Source organism: Python bivittatus, unplaced genomic scaffold, assembly GCF_059951505.1.
Source record: "Python bivittatus isolate LINGU-HERP-01145 unplaced genomic scaffold, Pbiv_v1 ctg000340_np1212, whole genome shotgun sequence".
Classification (NCBI taxonomy): domain Eukaryota; kingdom Metazoa; phylum Chordata; class Lepidosauria; order Squamata; family Pythonidae; genus Python; species Python bivittatus.
Window position 1 is genome coordinate 22,700,832 of NW_028277056.1, and position 18,802 is coordinate 22,719,633.

General features: G+C 37.4%; 1 protein-coding gene across 1 annotated transcript in view; it reads left to right on the forward strand.

The window, feature by feature from the left end:
• MTUS2 (microtubule associated scaffold protein 2) overlaps nt 1-18,802 on the forward strand; it is a 181,815-nt gene that overhangs the window by 125,645 nt on the left and 37,368 nt on the right. Inside the window, exon 6 of the mRNA XM_088140698.1 lies at nt 1,017-1,228. Within this exon, the coding sequence (XP_087996824.1) occupies nt 1,017-1,228 (212 nt within the window). The remainder of the gene's footprint in view (nt 1-1,016; nt 1,229-18,802) is intronic.

Genomic DNA, 18,802 nt, shown 5'->3' on the forward strand with positions numbered 1-18,802 from the left:
TCTTGCAGTGCAAACTATCTATCTAAAATGTGGTATTTCCTCTGAGTAAAAAGAGAGTCCGAAAGTCAGCAGCGTGACCCAAGAGATTGTAAAGAAGCCTCTACTGTAGAGTTTTGTATGAGCTTTCTCATAGAAGATTAGTACAGGAAGTATGGAAAAGACAGAAAACTACACTTGAATCCACTGTTTCTCAACCTGGGGAACTTCAAGATGTGTGGACTTCAACTCCCAGAATTCCCCTGGCTGGGGAATTCTAGGAGTTGAAGTCCACACATCTTAAGGTTCCCAAGGTTGAGAAACATGGATTAGAGGTTTGCAAGATGATGATGAGCAATCCAGGCATTTGCATATTGGCTGCTACTTTTGTTCGAGGCTGTTGCTGCTACAGCATCTTTCTCTCTTTCCTGGCAGTTTCATAACAACAGCAGCATCAGAGACTGCCACCAATGCATGGATAATAAGTATTTCTTTTTAAAAAGATCCAAAGCATGTCAACATAAAACTTACCATAAAATATAAAAAGGAGGAGAAAACCTTGTAGGACAGCTTGCAGTTGCTTATTACTGAAGACATTGCAGGCTTGTTTCTGTGCATTAGTTGGTTTTAAAAATCAGTATGCAGATATTTAAATTATGCCTTTTAATAAAATTCATTATGTGAAAAGGTGCTACCAGCCTCTTAATTTTTGGCTGCCATAAAAGATATATATTACTTATATTATAAAAATATCTTATTTTTATATCTGTAATATATATTTATATGTAATATATATGTAATATATATCTTTATAATATTTTTATAATGATTGTTTTTTATATCTTGTTTTATTGATTGTTTACTGCCACCCAGAGTCACTTTTTGTGAGATCGGCGGCCATATAATTCTGGTTAATGAATACATAAAAATAAAATAAAATCTCTTTTCACTTCACTTCAGACACCCCATGACTGTGACAAGCTATGTTCTTACATACATAACAGTATATTACAGTGTTGGATATTTATTGCTTCTTACAGGACATCCCAAACAAAAGTCACCTGTTCCAAGAAATGGATTTTCTGCAAAGCCAGATTTGCAGACCCGAGAACCTGAACGGCAGTTCATCCAGCAAATGAAGGATAGGTGTGATGAACTAGCCAGAAAACTCAGTTGTGTCCAGGAAGAACTTAAGAGAACCAGATGTGGCTTTGATGTCTTTGTAATAACAACACGGTATTTCTTTCAGAAGGTAAGTAGCAACAATGTTGTTTCCCTGCATTGCTAAGCAGCCTTTTGAGAAATCACAGGTGTTTGGTTATGGCAAAGGCAGAGGAATGTACTATCAATGTGATTTGGTCTATATCAATGGTATAGTAAGAGATGAAAAGGTATGGAGATTCAATTTAGAAGGAATCATTTTGAGTATGATAGCAAGCTCTCTGTCATCCACGTTTGGACAAGCATGTGTGCAGAAACCAGTATATACTGGATGCATACCCAAACTATACAGATCTGAACAGAATTCCTCTGGAAAATAAAACTGAGCTTAAAGACGACCATGGCAGAAGTTCTCAGCAGTGTTATCAGAACTGAATATCACTGAAGATATACATGTACTAGCTGCATAAACTTGCCTTGTCAGTGTGAAAATATTGTTAGTGGTAGAATATTCTATTGGTAGGTCATTCTAAATAATCCTGAACTTCATTTGTTTGGATATATACAAAACTGTGCTTCTTTGGACAGTGGGCACATTCTCCTCAATATTAGTTAAATGTGCACTGTTGTGCATATTCTTCATTAATCTAATAGTGTATTTCAACCTTGGGTAATCTGACAAAAAAGAGAGGCAAAGTTTAAAATGATACTGAAAATACTATTTAATATTAGGTACATTAGAATTCATCCAAAAAGCAGATGTGAATAGTTTTTTTTTTAATTAATTACTGGTGTGTGTGTGTGTGTGTGTGTTCGTTCATCTCTTTCTCTCTCTCTCTCTCTCTCTCTCACACACACACACACACACACACACACGCACACACACAGACCTATTGGCAGAGAATGGAAATACAGAACTTTCTGGGTGCGCTGGCCTTGGTGCTGCAGATATCAGACATAATGTTAAGCAGATTAATATGAATGACAACCTTTCTAAGCATTAAAATACATTAGTCATGTCAAGTGGCAAGAAATATTTTAATGAGAAATATTATTTTGTTAATCAGTGAAGCAAATATTCTGGCCCATTGTCAAGCAGCACAATTAAACCTTTTGGTGAAATCTGTATGTTAGATGTAATAACACTGACATCTATTGGCGGTGGACCTAAAATTACATGCTAGGTAAGCAAAGGATACCTGTCTGGTATAAAAACTACGTGAGTTTTTAATTTGTCCTTTTCAACTAGGATAAAGTAAGCAACAATATTTAAGCTTTACAGTTGTTGCAGTTATGATTGCTTTTATTGTGATTGGTATTTTAACATGAAGATTTTTATAGTGGATCTTGCAGCTATCAGTGCCACCATCTGTTAGGAAAGTAGTTATTAAGGATGTGTCAGTCAGAATTTACTCCATGTCAGTGTTACAGGTTTTTATGCAATACTCATTGGAGTCAAATATTTTGTGATTTTAAAAAAAAACTTCAATAATTGTCATTCACAATTCTCTGTTTATATGTTCCATAAGGTGATTATTTTTATTCACATAACTACCCAACACTTGCTTTCTAAAATTATAAGCACCCCAGTATATGTTTTTATACACATCTTTCCCAAATAGAAGTATAGATATTTTAATGAAAATGTCAGATACTCCATTCCTTGCTGCTCATTTGTGTCATGATGCAGTGCACTGTGAAAAATCAAACTGTTTAAATCCCATTTAAATGTTGAATGGATTTCTTTTATATCTGTGGTAATGCTAAGAACTTCTTTTGGAGGCAATATGTGTAAGAATGATCACCAATGTGTGAGAAGGATCTCTGGTTCTATTGGAGCACCAACTAAACATGAACTAAAGTGAGATGCAGTAGCAAAAAAGATTACTGTAAAGACTTTTGCTGCATTAACTGAACTATTGTGTCCAGGTCATAGAAAGCAATTACCCCTTTGTACTCTGTACTGGTTAGACTACACTTGGATGATGGTGATGATGATCATGATGATCATGAAGATGATGATGATGATGATGATGATAACAATAAAAAAATTCTGTCTGGAATAATTCAATAACTCCCTAAAGGCCAGTAGGGAGGGGCTGAGTCTGATCTCCAATGGGAGGCCACCCCAGAGTAAAGGGGTTGCTGCAGAGAAGCAGTGTCATTTAACCTTGACTCCTTTCACCTCCCAGAAATGTGGGACCACTAATAACCATTCCCAACAAGATGTAATATGTTTCACTAATGTTGCCAGGAGAAGGAAGTCCTGTAGATACCAAGCCATGGGGGCCTTTATAGGTCAAACCAGCTCCTTAAATTGTACTCAGAAGCTGATCAGTAACCAGTGTGGGTTCACAAAATCTGTGTCATATGCTCAGGGGTAGTTAACATGTGGGCTACCACATTCTGTGCCAGTTGTAGTTTCTGACAGGGCAGCTCCATGTAAAATGCATTGCAGTAGTCCAGTCAGATGGTGATGAGGCTGTGAGTCACTGTATCTGGGTTCTCCTGCACCTGGTATGATCATAATTGGTGTGCCAGCCCCTCTAGCCATAGTCTTCATCTGTTGTTCTAGCAACAGCCACAAATCCAGAAGAACTCCCAAATGGCAAATTGTGATTTCATCCAGGAACAACACCAGTGTCAAAACAGAATCCCAGTATACAAACAGTAATTCTGTCTTGCTTGGGTTCAACTTTAGTCTGTTTTCTCCTGTCCAGACCCTGACAGCACCAAAGTACCAGGGCAGAATGTCAACAGTTTCTCCCTTACAGCCCAAATTGGCAATGCAAAATTGGTTATCATCAGCATATTGATGATATTGTACACAAACTATCAGATGACTCACATCTGGTGGCTTCATATAGATATTAAAAAGTAGGAGGGAGAAGCCTGAGCTCTATGACACTCCACATGTCAGAGGCCACCAACATGACTTCTCCTTCCCACACCATGACTGAACCTGTCCAGTAAAGGAGCAGCATCACTTCCAAACAATGCCTCCAATCCTCAACCTTCATAGGCAGTGCAGAGAGATAACATGGTCAATAATATCAAAAGCTGCAAACAGATCCAAAAGGAGAAGGAAGAGTGAACTACCCAAGTCCTGACACAGGTCATCAAGGAGAGCAACCAATGCCAACTCTATGTATGGGCCCGAAACTGGAATGAAAAAAAAGTCCAGTTAATCTGCTTTATCTAGGGTAGCATGAATCTGGTCTGCCACCACTGTCTCAACAGTGATTTCTTCCTAGAAAGGGAAGATTGGAGACTAGGATGGTAATTGCTTAAAACCCTTGAATCTAGGGAGGACCTCTTCAGAAGGGAGCCTCCTTCAAGATAGTTAGGAACTCCCTCCCCCCAAAGTAAAGAGGCATTGACAATTTCCTGGATCCAGGTGGCGACTTCCTGCAATACCAAGATGGGCATGGGTCTAAAAAGCGGGTGGCAGAAGACAACCTTGATAGTACCTTATCCAGGAAAATGGCAGACAGACTGGCTGTTACGGTAAACTGAATTTGTATTTGGGTTTATGTTGTATCACACTGAATAAAAATATGATAGTGATGTTCACATAGCTTTTGTTTAAAAACAGTGTTACCATACTGTTGCCTGGCAGTATTTTTTTTAAAAAAATATATGAGAATACTATACTACAAAATAGTCTAATTCCATTGTGGTTTACTTCAAAGATTGTGTTTAAAATGTTTACATTTTATTAAACCTCTATAAAGTTGAACTAAGTATGTTTGGTGGGAAGAACATAATTATTAATTATGATAAAGGAGTGTTAGATAACATTTTAATTCATGTTTGGGAATTATAACTTTCATAAGATGCTCCCTAGTCATGGCTCCTGGCAGTTATGATCCTGTATTAATATCTTTCAAGAATAATTTAATTGCCTTTCCTATATACTGCAAAAGGTTGGATTGTATGATCCTTTGTGGTCCCTTCCAGCTCCATCATTCTATGATTCTATGATCTACATACATGGTAGGCACTCTTGATTCAGTTTTTGCAAGCCAAAATAAAAGGGCTTTTACAGTAGGGAGGTTTGAAAGGACTCTGTTGGACTCCATCTCTGCAGAGGTGGTAACTCCATTAAAGTAGTCCACTTTAAGACACTAGCAGGTCTAAAAGAATTCCAGATGTTTTGCAGATTGTAAATTTGGAAGGACCATTAGGCCATCAAGTCCAACCCCCTGCAGAGTGCAGAAATCTTAATTTAAACATCACCAACAGATGGCTGCCTAGTCTCCCTTTCAATGCATCCAGGGAAGGGGAACCAACCACCTTCCAGGAATTTGGTTGCTCTTCCCTGAACTTACTCTGCTTTTCTGGATCCTTCTTAAAGGGTGATACCCAAGACTGGACACAATACATGAGGTGAAGTCTGATCAACACAGAAGTTACTTTCTGTGATTAAGGAACAATATTTATAATGATGCAGTCTAAAATTGCATTTGCATTTTTTGGTAGTCATTTCACATTGCTGACTCATATTTATCTTGTAATCAACAACTACAGCAAAATCTTTTTCACATTTTCTATTGCCAAGCCAGGTATCTGAAATACTATAACTGTTCCATTGATTTTTGTTGCCTAGGTACTTAACTTTGCATTTTCTTTCATTAAAATTTCATTCTGTTAATTTCAGTGAATTTCTGATACCTATCAAGACTCTTTCCAATGTTACTTCTATATTCTAGGACATTAACTATCCTATCCACTTTGCCATCATCTAAAGATTTGATAAGCATTTCTTCCACCTCTCATCCATGTCATTAATAAAAATGTAGAAGACCAAAGGAGTCAGAACTGAACTTCCTGACACACCAATTTGTTGAGGAACCATTTGTGGCTCTGAATATGATTTACAAGCCAGTTATGTATATCCATAACTGATAAACCATCCAGATCTCATTTTACTACCATGCTAATAAGAATGCCATGAGTATTTTGTCAGATACTTTGCTGAATTCAAGGCATAATACTTCTTCAGCTGTCAGGCCAGGCCTGACTATAAATCTCTACTCTTCCAGGAAAAGTAATCTCATTTAGGAACAATATAGCAACAGAAAGTCCAGGATAGATTGATTTACTACAGACAAGAAACAAGTCATATATATCACATCTGCCTGCTGCATATATGCATGTGTAGATGTGATTGTGTACTGTGAATGTGTAGATGTGTACATGTGTGTTTCCGTATATGTGTGTATACAGTGGTACCTTGGTTCACGAGCTTAATTTGTTCCACGATTCTGGTCGTGAACCGAATTGGTCACGAACCGAATCAAATTTCCCCATAAGATTCAATGTAAATAAGGTTAATCCGTTCTGACCCCTACAAACATGGTCGCCAACCGAATTGGTCGCCAACCAAATCAAATTTCCCGATAAGGTTCAATGTAAATACGGTTAATCCGTTCTGAACCATATGTATTTTTTTTTAACCACAAAAATATGAAACAAAGTACAGTACAGTACAGTATGAAGAGAGAGAACGCTAACCTTGCTTGAGATGACACCAAAAAACTTCACAGCAAGTGTCTGTCTGCGACCACGATCTCGCCTAGAGGAAGCCACGACCACGTGTCAGAGCAGGGAAGATGGCCGCGGGTCGTGTTCGTCACCCAATGCGGAGTTCACAAATGGAAGCAAAAATTTGTGAATGCTGCTATTCGCGAACCAAATTGTTCGTGAACAGAAGTGTTTGTGAACTGAGGTATTACTGTATATGTATGTCTCTGTATGTATGTATGTATGTGTGTATGGTTATAGTGATTAAGGTGCTAGACAAGGAGCAAGCAGACCCAGGTTCTACTTCTCCTTTAGACACAGAAACTGGCTGGGTAACATTCTCTCTCAGACCAGACTGGGAACTGAAAAAATATCTACCTATCTCAGTGATAGATTACAGTCCATAACCTTCAGTGAAAAGGCTTTCATCATGCAGTGGCTTGATTTGGGCTGATTTTAAACTTAAGCCTCTTTCTCTCCCCTTTTTGAATCAATGGATTCTTGGCCGTTCTTTTTTTTTTTCCCCTCAGCCTTCAGTTTGGAGCTTCATGTTGTTTAGGCAATAGTTCTGTCTGGTCTGAGAAGCTCTGGTTCCAGCTTCACAGCTTCAAACATTACAACATTGCAATGACCTTTTAAGAAAGCTACAATACCTGATCAAAAAGTGAAATACCAAGATCATAAAAGACGTCATCAACCTGGCAACATCTGATCTTAACAAATCCATGCTGAGTTCTGGTAATTACTGCAGTATGTTCCAAATTGCTTCATGACCTGTTCTAGAATCTTTCCAACTATTGATATCAGACTGATTAGTCAGTAGTTTCCTGGATCCTCCTTTCTTCTCTTTTTGAAGATAGGGATAACATTTGCCTTCCTCCAGCCATTTATCATTTCACTTTTTCTCCAGGAATTCTCAATGCCTTTGCTAGTTTTTTGCTGGTTTGGCAGATGTTTGGTTGTTTCGATGTTCTGGCTCCTTTTTTTTTTTTTTAATTGTTCAGTTTTCTTTTTCTATGTCTGTCTTCTAAGCTGCCCAAAATCTACTGAGAGTCAGGCGGGGTCCATATTGAAATGAAAAGATAAAGATAAAGATAAAGATAAAGATAAAGATAAAGATAAAGATAAAGATAAAGATAAAGATAAAGATAAAGATAAAGATAAAGATAAAGATAAAGATAAAGATAAAGATAAAGATAAAGATAAAGATTCAGAACAGCCATCAGCAAGTTCCTTTAATTCCCTAGGATGTAAGTGATCTGACCCAGGCTCTAAAATCATTTCCTTACTGTGCTTCCATCAATCTCAAGCTTCAGTCCTGCCCTTTCATTCTGCTCTTCACAATTACTTGATGGAACTCATGTCCTCTTGTGGAAGAAGGTGGGGCCAAAATAGGATCTGAATTTCTCTGTCTTTTCTTTATTACCTGTTGTCATTTTCCCATCTTACTGAGCAATACACTTAGTATTGTATTGTCGAAGGCTTTCACGGCCGGTTTACACTTCCAGAACACGGCCACACAGCCCGGAAGACCCACACCAGCCATCACACTTAGTATTGTCTGTTTCTTTTATTTTGAACATGTCTAAAAAACGGTATTTTGTTATTAATAACATCTGAGCTTAACTGTCCTGACAACATCTTGACAATATGCTGATGATAATTAATTCTATTATTTTCTTCTTGCTTGACCCTGTGGAAGTTTTAAATGGTTGCCTGGACCTGGGATTTAAAGTACATGTTCTGGGTTAAGTTGCCCTTATTTATTTATCAAATTTATATAGCTGCAAGTATAATTCTGGATGGGATACAATAAAATGATTGCTTGAAAAGAGAAGGTTCACTATATGGCATTGCCCTTTGATTCCTAGGCAAGGAATGACTAGCCCAATTTTGGCTGGAACACCAGCTCTGCCCCTTTCTAGGAAAGTTGGAAGTGATTCATACCTTTATTACTGCTTGTTTATACTGCTGTAACACCTTCCACCTTTGAAAAATATTTAGACACTTCAGCTGATGCAAAATATAATGACTTCGTTTGAAATATGCTGTAGAGAACATATCCATCTTGAACTAAATCCACTGGGTTACAATTAATTTCCAAGACATCCCAAGGTTCTCATTTTGACCATAAAACCCTCAAATAAATGGCTATATCCATCCAAATTATTTGACTGGATTTCTTTCTTCACTATAGATAAGTTCACTTAGTATTATGAGAAGCATCATTACTTACCATCCTTTATTTCCACAGAATAACAAACAGGATTGTTTAATTTAATTATGGGAGACAGGAACTGGAGATTGCCTGCCTTGCAATTTGATTATAGTCTTACGTTATATATCTAGTCATGCTAAGCATGGCAGAGCAGCTGTCTGAAGGATGTATAAGTAGGCAAACCACTGGTAGAAAACTCTCTTTGCTATCTAGGATTCAGTTTCACTGTCACCTTAAGATGCCTCTCTCCCAAAGCTATTCAGTACAAGATGTGTCAGTGAGATGGCACCTGGCTGTTGGGATTCTTTCCAGTTTCTTCATTTTCAGTTCATTTCACACTGTAGGACAATTGTTATGCAGCTTTCAAACTGGTTCTTTAGCCAGAGATCCCAGTTTCAGAATGTAGGTATGTATATTATATACATTTGTCCTTAATTGTTCCCAGTAATGCATACCAGATACAAGTACCTGTCAGGTCACTTACACTTTTAGGAACACAGTTGGTCATCAAGGTGATCTTGTTATGTATGCTGAGAGGCTATGAGTGTCATCTAGTGGCAACTTGTAAAAATACATTCTCTCTGATGAGGCCCAGGCTCTGAAGGCTTTCCTGTCTTAGTAGATGTTAGGAGTATCTACTAAAACATTTTTAGGCATCTGTTAAAAGCTCACCTTTTCACCCAACTCTCCCCCTCCCCCAGAATAAATATTGGAAGAATGCTTCCAACCCCTACAGCCCTTTTAGTGGGTGTGTTTTGGCTTTTTACTGTATGTTGACTTACACTATTTTAATTTAATTTATTATTTTAATTAGGATTTTACTGTTGTTTTATTGTAAACTGCTCTGAGATGCTTCATCATAGGAAGCAAATATAAATATATCAAATAGATAAATAACTACAAGTGATATAAATCAGGTTTATTATTCACTGATCAGCCATTAAGCCATGAGCAAAGATGGCCAAAGTCAGAACATACAGACAATGCACATCAGGAACACACCCTCTGGATGAAATCCCCAGATTAGAAGAAACAAATCCCACCCAAAATGTGAACCTATATAACCCCAAATCTAAAAATGTTCTGCAGCAAAACAAACAATAAAATTGTGGTATTCAGTGGGGGCATTCTAAAACAGTAGATGTCAGCCAAGGGAATACAATAAATTAATGCAGTCAGGGATACAGATGTCTGATTACAGTCAACAAGCCAATAGAATGACGTGTAGGCCAAATGCAAGAAAGGTGAAGTTCAAATGAAGCAAGTAGCTAAAATATGCATGCCCGACTTAAGTCAGGAAAAGAACTGACATGCTGATAGGACAAAGAAAAGTGGCTTGGGGACTCTAACAGGTCCTGAACCTCAGTAAGTCAATTAAACAATGGATTGAGAGATCAAATCAGCAGGTCATGTTTGCTTTGCAATTAAAAGGAATACATATTTTATTACATTCCCGGAAGACTTTGCTTAAGTGCATCCAAGGTCCTCCCACTCAGATCCCCCTCTTCCTTGGTACTTTTAACATACTCTTCAAAGGGATCCTATTCTTTTTGGACTCAGTATACCATATTAGTCTCTGCATGCCTTAAGATTTGAAGATCCACTAGTTCCAGCATAGTCTAATGCATTTTATATGAAGTGAGTGGCCATTTTGGGGTACCCTTGCATGCTGTAGAGTTGGTTCTACCTATGGTTTCCATTCCTTCAGTGCCAGTGGCTACAGTAGTTCCCACTGATCCAGCCCTCACTTCAACTGTCTTTCAGTTCAATTATCTTCAACACCAATCATCATCCCATCTCCTCTTCCTCAGAATGCTTCACAGTCTTTTCCAAAACATTATAACCCATCTTCTCTGCTGGAGGCTGGGAAATATAGTCAGACTGAGACAATTTCTCCTTTTGATCAGCTACCTTTGTTCTCTCAGGATCTGATGATGGGTAACCAAGAGAAGTTGTGTTGGGATTTCAGTTCATCCAAGTTTCTCTAATTGTAGATTATCTAGTATTAAAGTCACTTTGTGGAGACATCCTGACACAGGTGACTTTACTATTGCTGCAACCTTGGCTCAGATCAACAAAGAAAAAAAAAGGGCAGAATGGCTGCAACAACCCTGACTTTCAATGACTAGACAACTTATAAAAGGTTAAGGATGACAATTGCCATTTTTGTTTCATCAACCCTCTCCTAACTCTTCAGTAATGGTCACCACCAATCTAGGAATTGGCTGTACTTGGTGCCAAGGAAGGCAGGAAACTGGACTTGATAGGCTTTTATTGCTATTTGACACCTGCCCTGTTAGCAGTCATCAGGTCTATATGGACCGTTTAGCAGCAATTTCTCTGGGAGAAGACAAGATAGCTCACCTGCCAGAGGGAAAAAATATATATTCTGCTCTGAAGCCTACTGCGCTGCCAAACATAAAGCATCTAGCATCATAAAGGCTAGATTCAGGTCTGCAGACTTCCTTTGCAGGCCCAGGTTTGCCCAGCACTAGACACCTGGGAGGCTATTATTACCAACTTGTCACTGCACTGAGGCCACAGTATAGAATTTTAGAACTTTTTAGAATTCCATCCCAGTCTTGCTTCACTCTGTCACCGGAAATTTAAGTATGCTATCTGCTTAATCAATGAGCACAGAGGAAATTCTCCCATCACAAGTTTTACTCAATATAATCTATAGGCTTCTATAAGAAGGGGGACAAGTAGCCGTGTGACAAAACATGAGTTATAGTAGCATTTTTCCCATCATTCTCAAAATACTTATATTGATAAGGCCCTAATTAAGGCTGAGATTGCTTCCATTTGCATTGCAAAAGTTTTGAACACATGCTTATTTTTTCCACTGAATGACCACTCTACCATGGACATGGAATTAAGCCAAGTGGATAATTTGATATGCTGAACTTCCACACAGCAGGTGTCACAGATGATTCCTTTGTTATTGGAAAGGAAATTGAAGTCACTTTTAAAATTCATCAGAACAGCTTTTTACAAATGCTTTTTGCAACTGGCTAGCTGTATTATTGTTTCTATTTAGAAATCTAAACTGTTGTATGTTCTCTTTATAGACATGCGGTACATAAACTGGATGGATGGATGGACGGATGGACGGATGGACAGATAGATATAGAGCAGTGCCACAGGATGTGGCTAATATGGTCTCCACATAGTACATAATACTATTGTGTGTTTGATATCAAAGCTGCTATGGTTTCACTATTTGGGTGCATGTGATACAGCTTTAGCTTTAAATCTTCAGGATTAACAGCGAATTTCATTATTTCATTAAAAAAGCTTTTTTAATCTTATTAATTAAATACCTACCTCATTTGAAAGATGTTTTTATGGCTAATGTGGTCACTTGAATAATATTTTGAGGGACAAAATCCAGTGAGCATTATTTCTGAATACATTAATTTCGGTAGAGTTTGCTCAAAAGACTTCTATTGTGTAGTTTATTAACAGCCTAATCATTTGCTTAGAAGTAAATTCTATTGAACTTCCATGGGACTTTTAGAAAAATGTATATTTATGAGGTTTAGAGACTAGATGTCTGTCACTTCATCCCCTCATATATTTCTACTTTCTGTTTATGAAAGTGGCGACAACTTGATGCTACCTGAATTCTAATTCTGTTCCGAGATCAAGATTTCTAAACAACTTTAGTGCCTCACTTTTACCTAGAGTCTTTGGTTGCTGTGGACAAATATATTGGTTTGATGTACTCTCAGCTATTGCAAAGCTATTAGTGACCTTTAAAAACATTTCTGCCAATAACTAAATTCCACATTTGCAGGGTAAAAAGAATGGCATTATTTTAGATTGTTAATTTTCAGATAATGCCATTTATTTTGTGCATATCAGCATTTTAGTATGACAGCACAACCCAAGGGAGACAGAGTAATGAAAAAGGGGAGGGGAGGGGACAAGAAACAGCAGTATATTTTATATTATTTCATTAAACTATGTGGCTGATCAAGCAGCATGGAACTAAGAAACATAGATGCTTAACCCAAACAATCTGGATATTAACCCTGGATAACTCTGGATATTAACATCTAATATTTCCTATATGTATTGCACAATAATACACAAACAATGTAATTTTCCAGAGCTTTTCTAATCCAAGAATTGACAAGCCACTGGTATTAAAATGATAATTATTAGTATAAATAGAAAAAAAAGCTACAAGCAGAAATCCAGTTAGGAACATTCACATTGTTTTCGTACAAGGTCAACATCAGTCAAAAGCTGTTGCCTGACAGAACTGTCCAGCTAATAAGAGAGAGCGAGAAGAGATCCTGGAATGCTACTATTATATGCTCCCTCCCCAGTTCCCAAAGTGATGTGAAATCCAGGGTCAGCCTTAGAGAGACAGAGAATTCTGGAGACAAATAGTGTCTATGTAATATCAATATCTATATGCATACTGAAAGAAATCCAATTAAAAGCAAGTAGATTCCTATAAAGAGACATCAGAGCCACTGAGCCTGCTTCACTCCCCTTCACATGAAACTAGAGAAAGCAGCTACTCGTTTTGTATTTTTGCTAAATTATGCTGATCTGTTATCTGTCTGCCTCTCCCTATGATGAAGCACTAAACTGCCTCCACATTTTGCTTTGCCCTTGCCCAAGATTAAGAGTTTACCTCCTAAAGGCTGGAGGGATATCTCAAGATGTTAAGAAAACATTCCCACTCAACAACAAATGTTAAGATTTTTTGTTGTTAAAATCCCTAGACAGCCATTAGTTGTTCATTCATAGCCATTAGGAGAGCCAGAAATATTGCTTCAATCCTTTCTGAATGATATTACAGGTTTGTTTGTTTGTTTTTTAAAAAGTTCGTTTTATTGCCAGCATTATAATCGTCAATCTTTCATGACTTTAAATTAGAATCTGAGACCATATTACCCAGCTGAAGCAATGGCCTTTGTAGTAGTGTCAGTTATGACGTTTAACTTCTAAAGATTATTCACATGGCCAGTAGTTCAATATAATAGCTTTTCATTTTAGGATTTTAAAAAAAAACAAAGAAAAAGGATTGTAGAGGTAACAAAATGCAATATAAAAACAACATATGAAGTCTTGACAATAGTAACAGTAAAAAATTAGTTGCTTCAGAATTGTTAGTCATTTAGTTCCCAAAACTAGAGCAACCTAATGTTGTCTGGTGGCAAACTGGGGGTTGGAAAGAGGGGAAAGAAACAGATTTCATTACAACTTGAATAAACAGATTACATTGTTGAGAGCGCATTTTATACAGTTGTCAACTAAGATCACTCTGCAGGGGTCAGTTTTAATCTCTTCAAAAGAGAAGATTGAGTAATCCCCTCTTGATACCAAAATGCTCTAGCCTGAATTATATCTGAGGTGCAGAGATGGAAGTGTGAGGTTTTCCTAAATTAGTCTCCTAAAATTCCATTTTTGCACCTTGCATTATAATCCTGGATAGCAGTGACACTTCTCCAAGCTTGCAAATATCTGCTCTCCACAAACAACTCCAAAACAAACCTCTTGGTTCCTTTTTGGACTTATAGCACATCAGTAGCAATTTCCTCGTCCACTCTGGTTCTTTTGCAGAACTCATTACAAAAGAGGAACAATTAGCAAGAAGTCAGTTGAACCCAAATTCTCAAGCCATATCTGGGAGGAAAAAAAACTCACCAGGAAAGGCAACAAAGAACCAAAATAGCTAAAGGACACACCCTGCAATCATAGAAACAAAACAAAATACAACTCCTTCCTATCCTTCATAAGTAGCAACCAGCCAAAGCCAAGGATGGTCATCATCTTCAGAGTGGCGGAGTATCCACCATCAAACAGAAATCTCAGACTCATAAGCTGATCAATTCTTGCCACTTCTGATGTGGAAGTGAAAGCATGGTGCTTCTATTTCTAACCCCTAGAAAGCTCTCTACTTTTCTAGCAGGGTTTTACATTCTTTGGGTGGTTGTAGGTGACACTTTTTTGGTGGAATAAAGGCCAGTGCATAAAAGGTGATGGTAAAAACATAGGAAGGCTATGTCAAGCAGATAAGATGCAGGTGGGTTGCAGTTGGGTTATGTTGTGGGATGAGTTTTTCTTTGTTAGAAGACTTGGTATTGCTTACTTTTTGTGTGTGTATGTATGAATTTCCCACTTCCAGTTGTGGTGGAACTATGTTGCCAATTTCCTGGTAACTGGGAGTGGAAGGCATTCTGGAGGCCACCAAAAAAGAGAAAAGCCAGTTACATTGTACTACAGACTGTAACTCTTGTGATTGACAACAGTCCTGTGATGGTTTCATTTGCTAATGTCCTTGAACAATGTGGGTTGTATAATGGAAAAGGTGTTTGTGTTTCTGAGTAGACCAATGAAACAAGTGTGTTCCAAACAGTGTGTATGTGTGTGTAAAATACTCAGAGATTATTGAGTTTGCCAGTTGTATTTATGCATATGTGTGATCAGAAGACCAAAGCTGATTATGCATATTTCTGCTGCTTAAGAAAGGATTGACCCAGCTACAGCTGTGTCAGACAAGTGACTGAGAATTATCCTGAACAAAAGGGTTTTTCTGGTTTACATACTGCTATACTGTAAATGCACATTGAATTGAATAAATAATAGTGTAACCCTTTGCACAGTTCTTTGGAAGTAAACTCCATTGGATTCAGTGGCACAGACTTCACCTCCTTAATCTTAGTGAATCAGTTCTATCTGACATTTTAGAATATTCATGCAAAAGTAATTACTCTTTGAAATTATGTAATGTTATCTCCTTAAGGAGGAGGCTACAACATAACTGTATACCTATACCAGTGTTTCTGAACCTTAGCCACTTTAACATGTGTGGATTTCAATTCACAAAATCCCCAGCCAGCATACTGGGAGTTGAAGTCCATACATCTTAAAGTTGACAAGGTTGAAAACACTGACTGACCTAAACCATCAAGTGTTTCAGGTCAGGTTGGAAAAAAAAAAGATTTCTCAGTTCATATTTAATACACCCTAAATCAGGAATAGGCAAACTGTTACTCTAGGGCAGCCTGAGGCCCTCTAGTTAATTTTATGCCCCCCACATCAAAACTTCTCTTCAAGAGATCACTTCAGATCTGAGGTGACAGCTTTTTCTCCTTTCCCTGCAGCGTGAAGCACTGGGGGAGAAAAAAGGGTTTCAGGGAAAAAAGAAAGAAAGGGTGTTCCACCCATGTTTGGTATTGTCTCCCTCACAGACTTACAGGACTCCAACATATTATCTCCTGCTTCTATTCATGCTCTTCACCAGATCAGACTGTTGATGTGTCATAAGAAATTAGAATTGTTTGTTTTGAATGGCTTTTAACATACTGATCTTCAACTAGTCACCTAATCAGATGTGATCTAGATTTGTTGAACCAAATCCTGTGCTCCTAAACCAGCATGGACTTTGGCCAGAGTGGCTGGGAATCATTGCATACAGCTGGAGGACATCAGACTGAGGAAAGTTGCTCAAAAGGCTGAAGAGAAAATGGTTGTTTTTCTCTCTAAACTACAACTTTCTGATCAGCATCCAGCTTTGGGAATATGCACTCATTTTTCTGTATCACTCTTTGATACAAAGCTCTCCTTGTTGGTTAAGGGTCTAAGCCAAGCCAACTATGTGTAACACTAACAGATTCCCTCTTAATTAGAATTGGCCATTTTAATTAGAAATGATTATCATAAGAGGTACAGTAAACAAAATCTGGGAAACTCAATATTCCTTTAAGTTAGGCAGGGAGGGCACAGACCAGATTTTGATTCTTCAGCAGACCATTAAGAAATGATGAGAAAGCAAGCTTACTGTATATCTGCTGATTTAGAGAAAGTGAAGCAGCCTGAATTATGGAACAATTTGCATGTGTGTGGAGTGAAGTTATGAGAATCAATGGAGCCTGCAACAAATAGTTTAGAAAAGCACAAACCAGCTGTCCCTTTGGTTGTTTAACGTACTTAGGGATAAATGTACAGTATAAGGAATGCTTGTGGTGATTCTAGAGGTGATGTTAAACGATGTAGTGGTGATGTTAAAGATCAGGAATGTGAATTGTGTTTGTAATTTTGTATGCAGATGATGCCATGTTGATGAGTGAGAACCCAAATGATTTGCAGCAAATGTTAGATAGATTATATGATGCAACAGGAAGTATGAATGTGAAAATTAATCTCTTAAGGGCAGAGGAGAGCTGAATCCTGCAGCCACATGCTTGTACACTATACATCAGGAAGTGGTACTATGGAACTTATTTCAGCATTTACATTTTGACTCTTTAATCACCAGAAGAGCAGTAAAGGTTTTGAGAGTCCCATCTCTCCCACACATAACAAGATTTGGGGGTAGACATCTGATAAGGAAGATAAGTAACAGCAACAGAAACTTCAAGCCACTATCACAAAGCAGTAAATGGGGCCAAAATGTGAAGGTTTCTTGGCTGGTAGGTTTGAGAACCTACCACCCTACTGGCTCAGAAGTCCATTACACATCCATGCTGCAATGGGATATGATTAGGCAAATTGTGATATTTTGCGTTTCAAAGGTATTGAGGATTTATGTTATATACCTGCAGAAATAACACTCAATTATTATTAAGTCTGACCAAGAGAAGGAAGGACAGAAGCAGCACATGGATCCCAGAGGCTGGTTCTGCTTCATTTATTTGTTTTATTTATTTCATTTATTTAATCAATCAATTTGTATGGCTGCCCATCTCAACAAGTGGCTCTGGGTTGTGAACAATATTAAAATAAAATATGAGCTGTAGGAAGTCAGTTATGCAGAAAGCAGTCTTAAGTAAGAAAGATAAGTTGAAGCTAATGGAGAAAAGTATAGAAGGAGTGGGTCAATATGGTCATGAACAGCATGAAGGAATACTGTGAAAAAGATGTATAGCCAACTTGATTACTAGGAGGAGGAGTAATGGAGGCTATAAAAAGACTTGGGGTTCATCATGCTTGTGAAAAACTACAGGGAGTCTATGAGAAAATGATGCCATTAAAATACAGTCCTGAACATTTGCATTGCAATGCCAGATGATATGGTTACAAAATCAAGGTTTTAAACCATTATTATTGTGATATAATAATGGGTTTCACAACCTAGCTGTAAGCTATAATTGACTCAATTATTTAGTTAACATAGTTATAAAAATAAAACATGTTATGGTTTGTAACTTAAACAGAAAATGAAAATGAAAAAAAAATATTTTGCAGTGGGGAGAATGATTGGGAAGGAAGTCATGGGAATGCATAATACCAGGTAGCTCCCTCAGTTCCTATGAAAATCCTTCCTTATTACCAGGCCCCTATGAAACCAATCTTTTGGTTCTTCTTTTCTAGCAATGAAAATATTAAGTTACACAGATCCTTTCTAACAGGTTAGAAGCTCCATTTTTTCTCTTTTTTAAATAATGTTTATTTGAATTTTTTTTACATGAATAAAAGAAACATGAAAAATATAAAACAAAAAGTGAAGAAAAAAGAAAAAAGGATGAAAGATAAAGTGCAGGAAAGAAAAAAGAAAAATATATTAGAAAAAAGAAGCGACTTCTGATCTTCTTTACCCCAGTTATAAACAAGCTTATTTTTTCCTCCTCTCCCTTTAAAATTTCATACATATTTCCCCTCTCTCCATATCCAACCCTTTTTAATTAACAAAAGGAAAAATCACCCAGGTCATTTTTAACTATTTTCACCAAAAAATCCACAAAGAGTTTTCAGTATTTTATGAAAATACTTATTATTTTACCCCTGGTCAAACAAGTCTATTTTATATTTTTCCTCGTAGGCAATCTTCTAATAGATGTTTCTTTGGGCAGAATTAACTTGGTGTTGAATTATTGTTGCATAACAAACTCTTGTTGTCTTCCTGACAGAGTGCACAGGTATATCTCCTGAAACATTTTCTATCCTTACATATTTTAT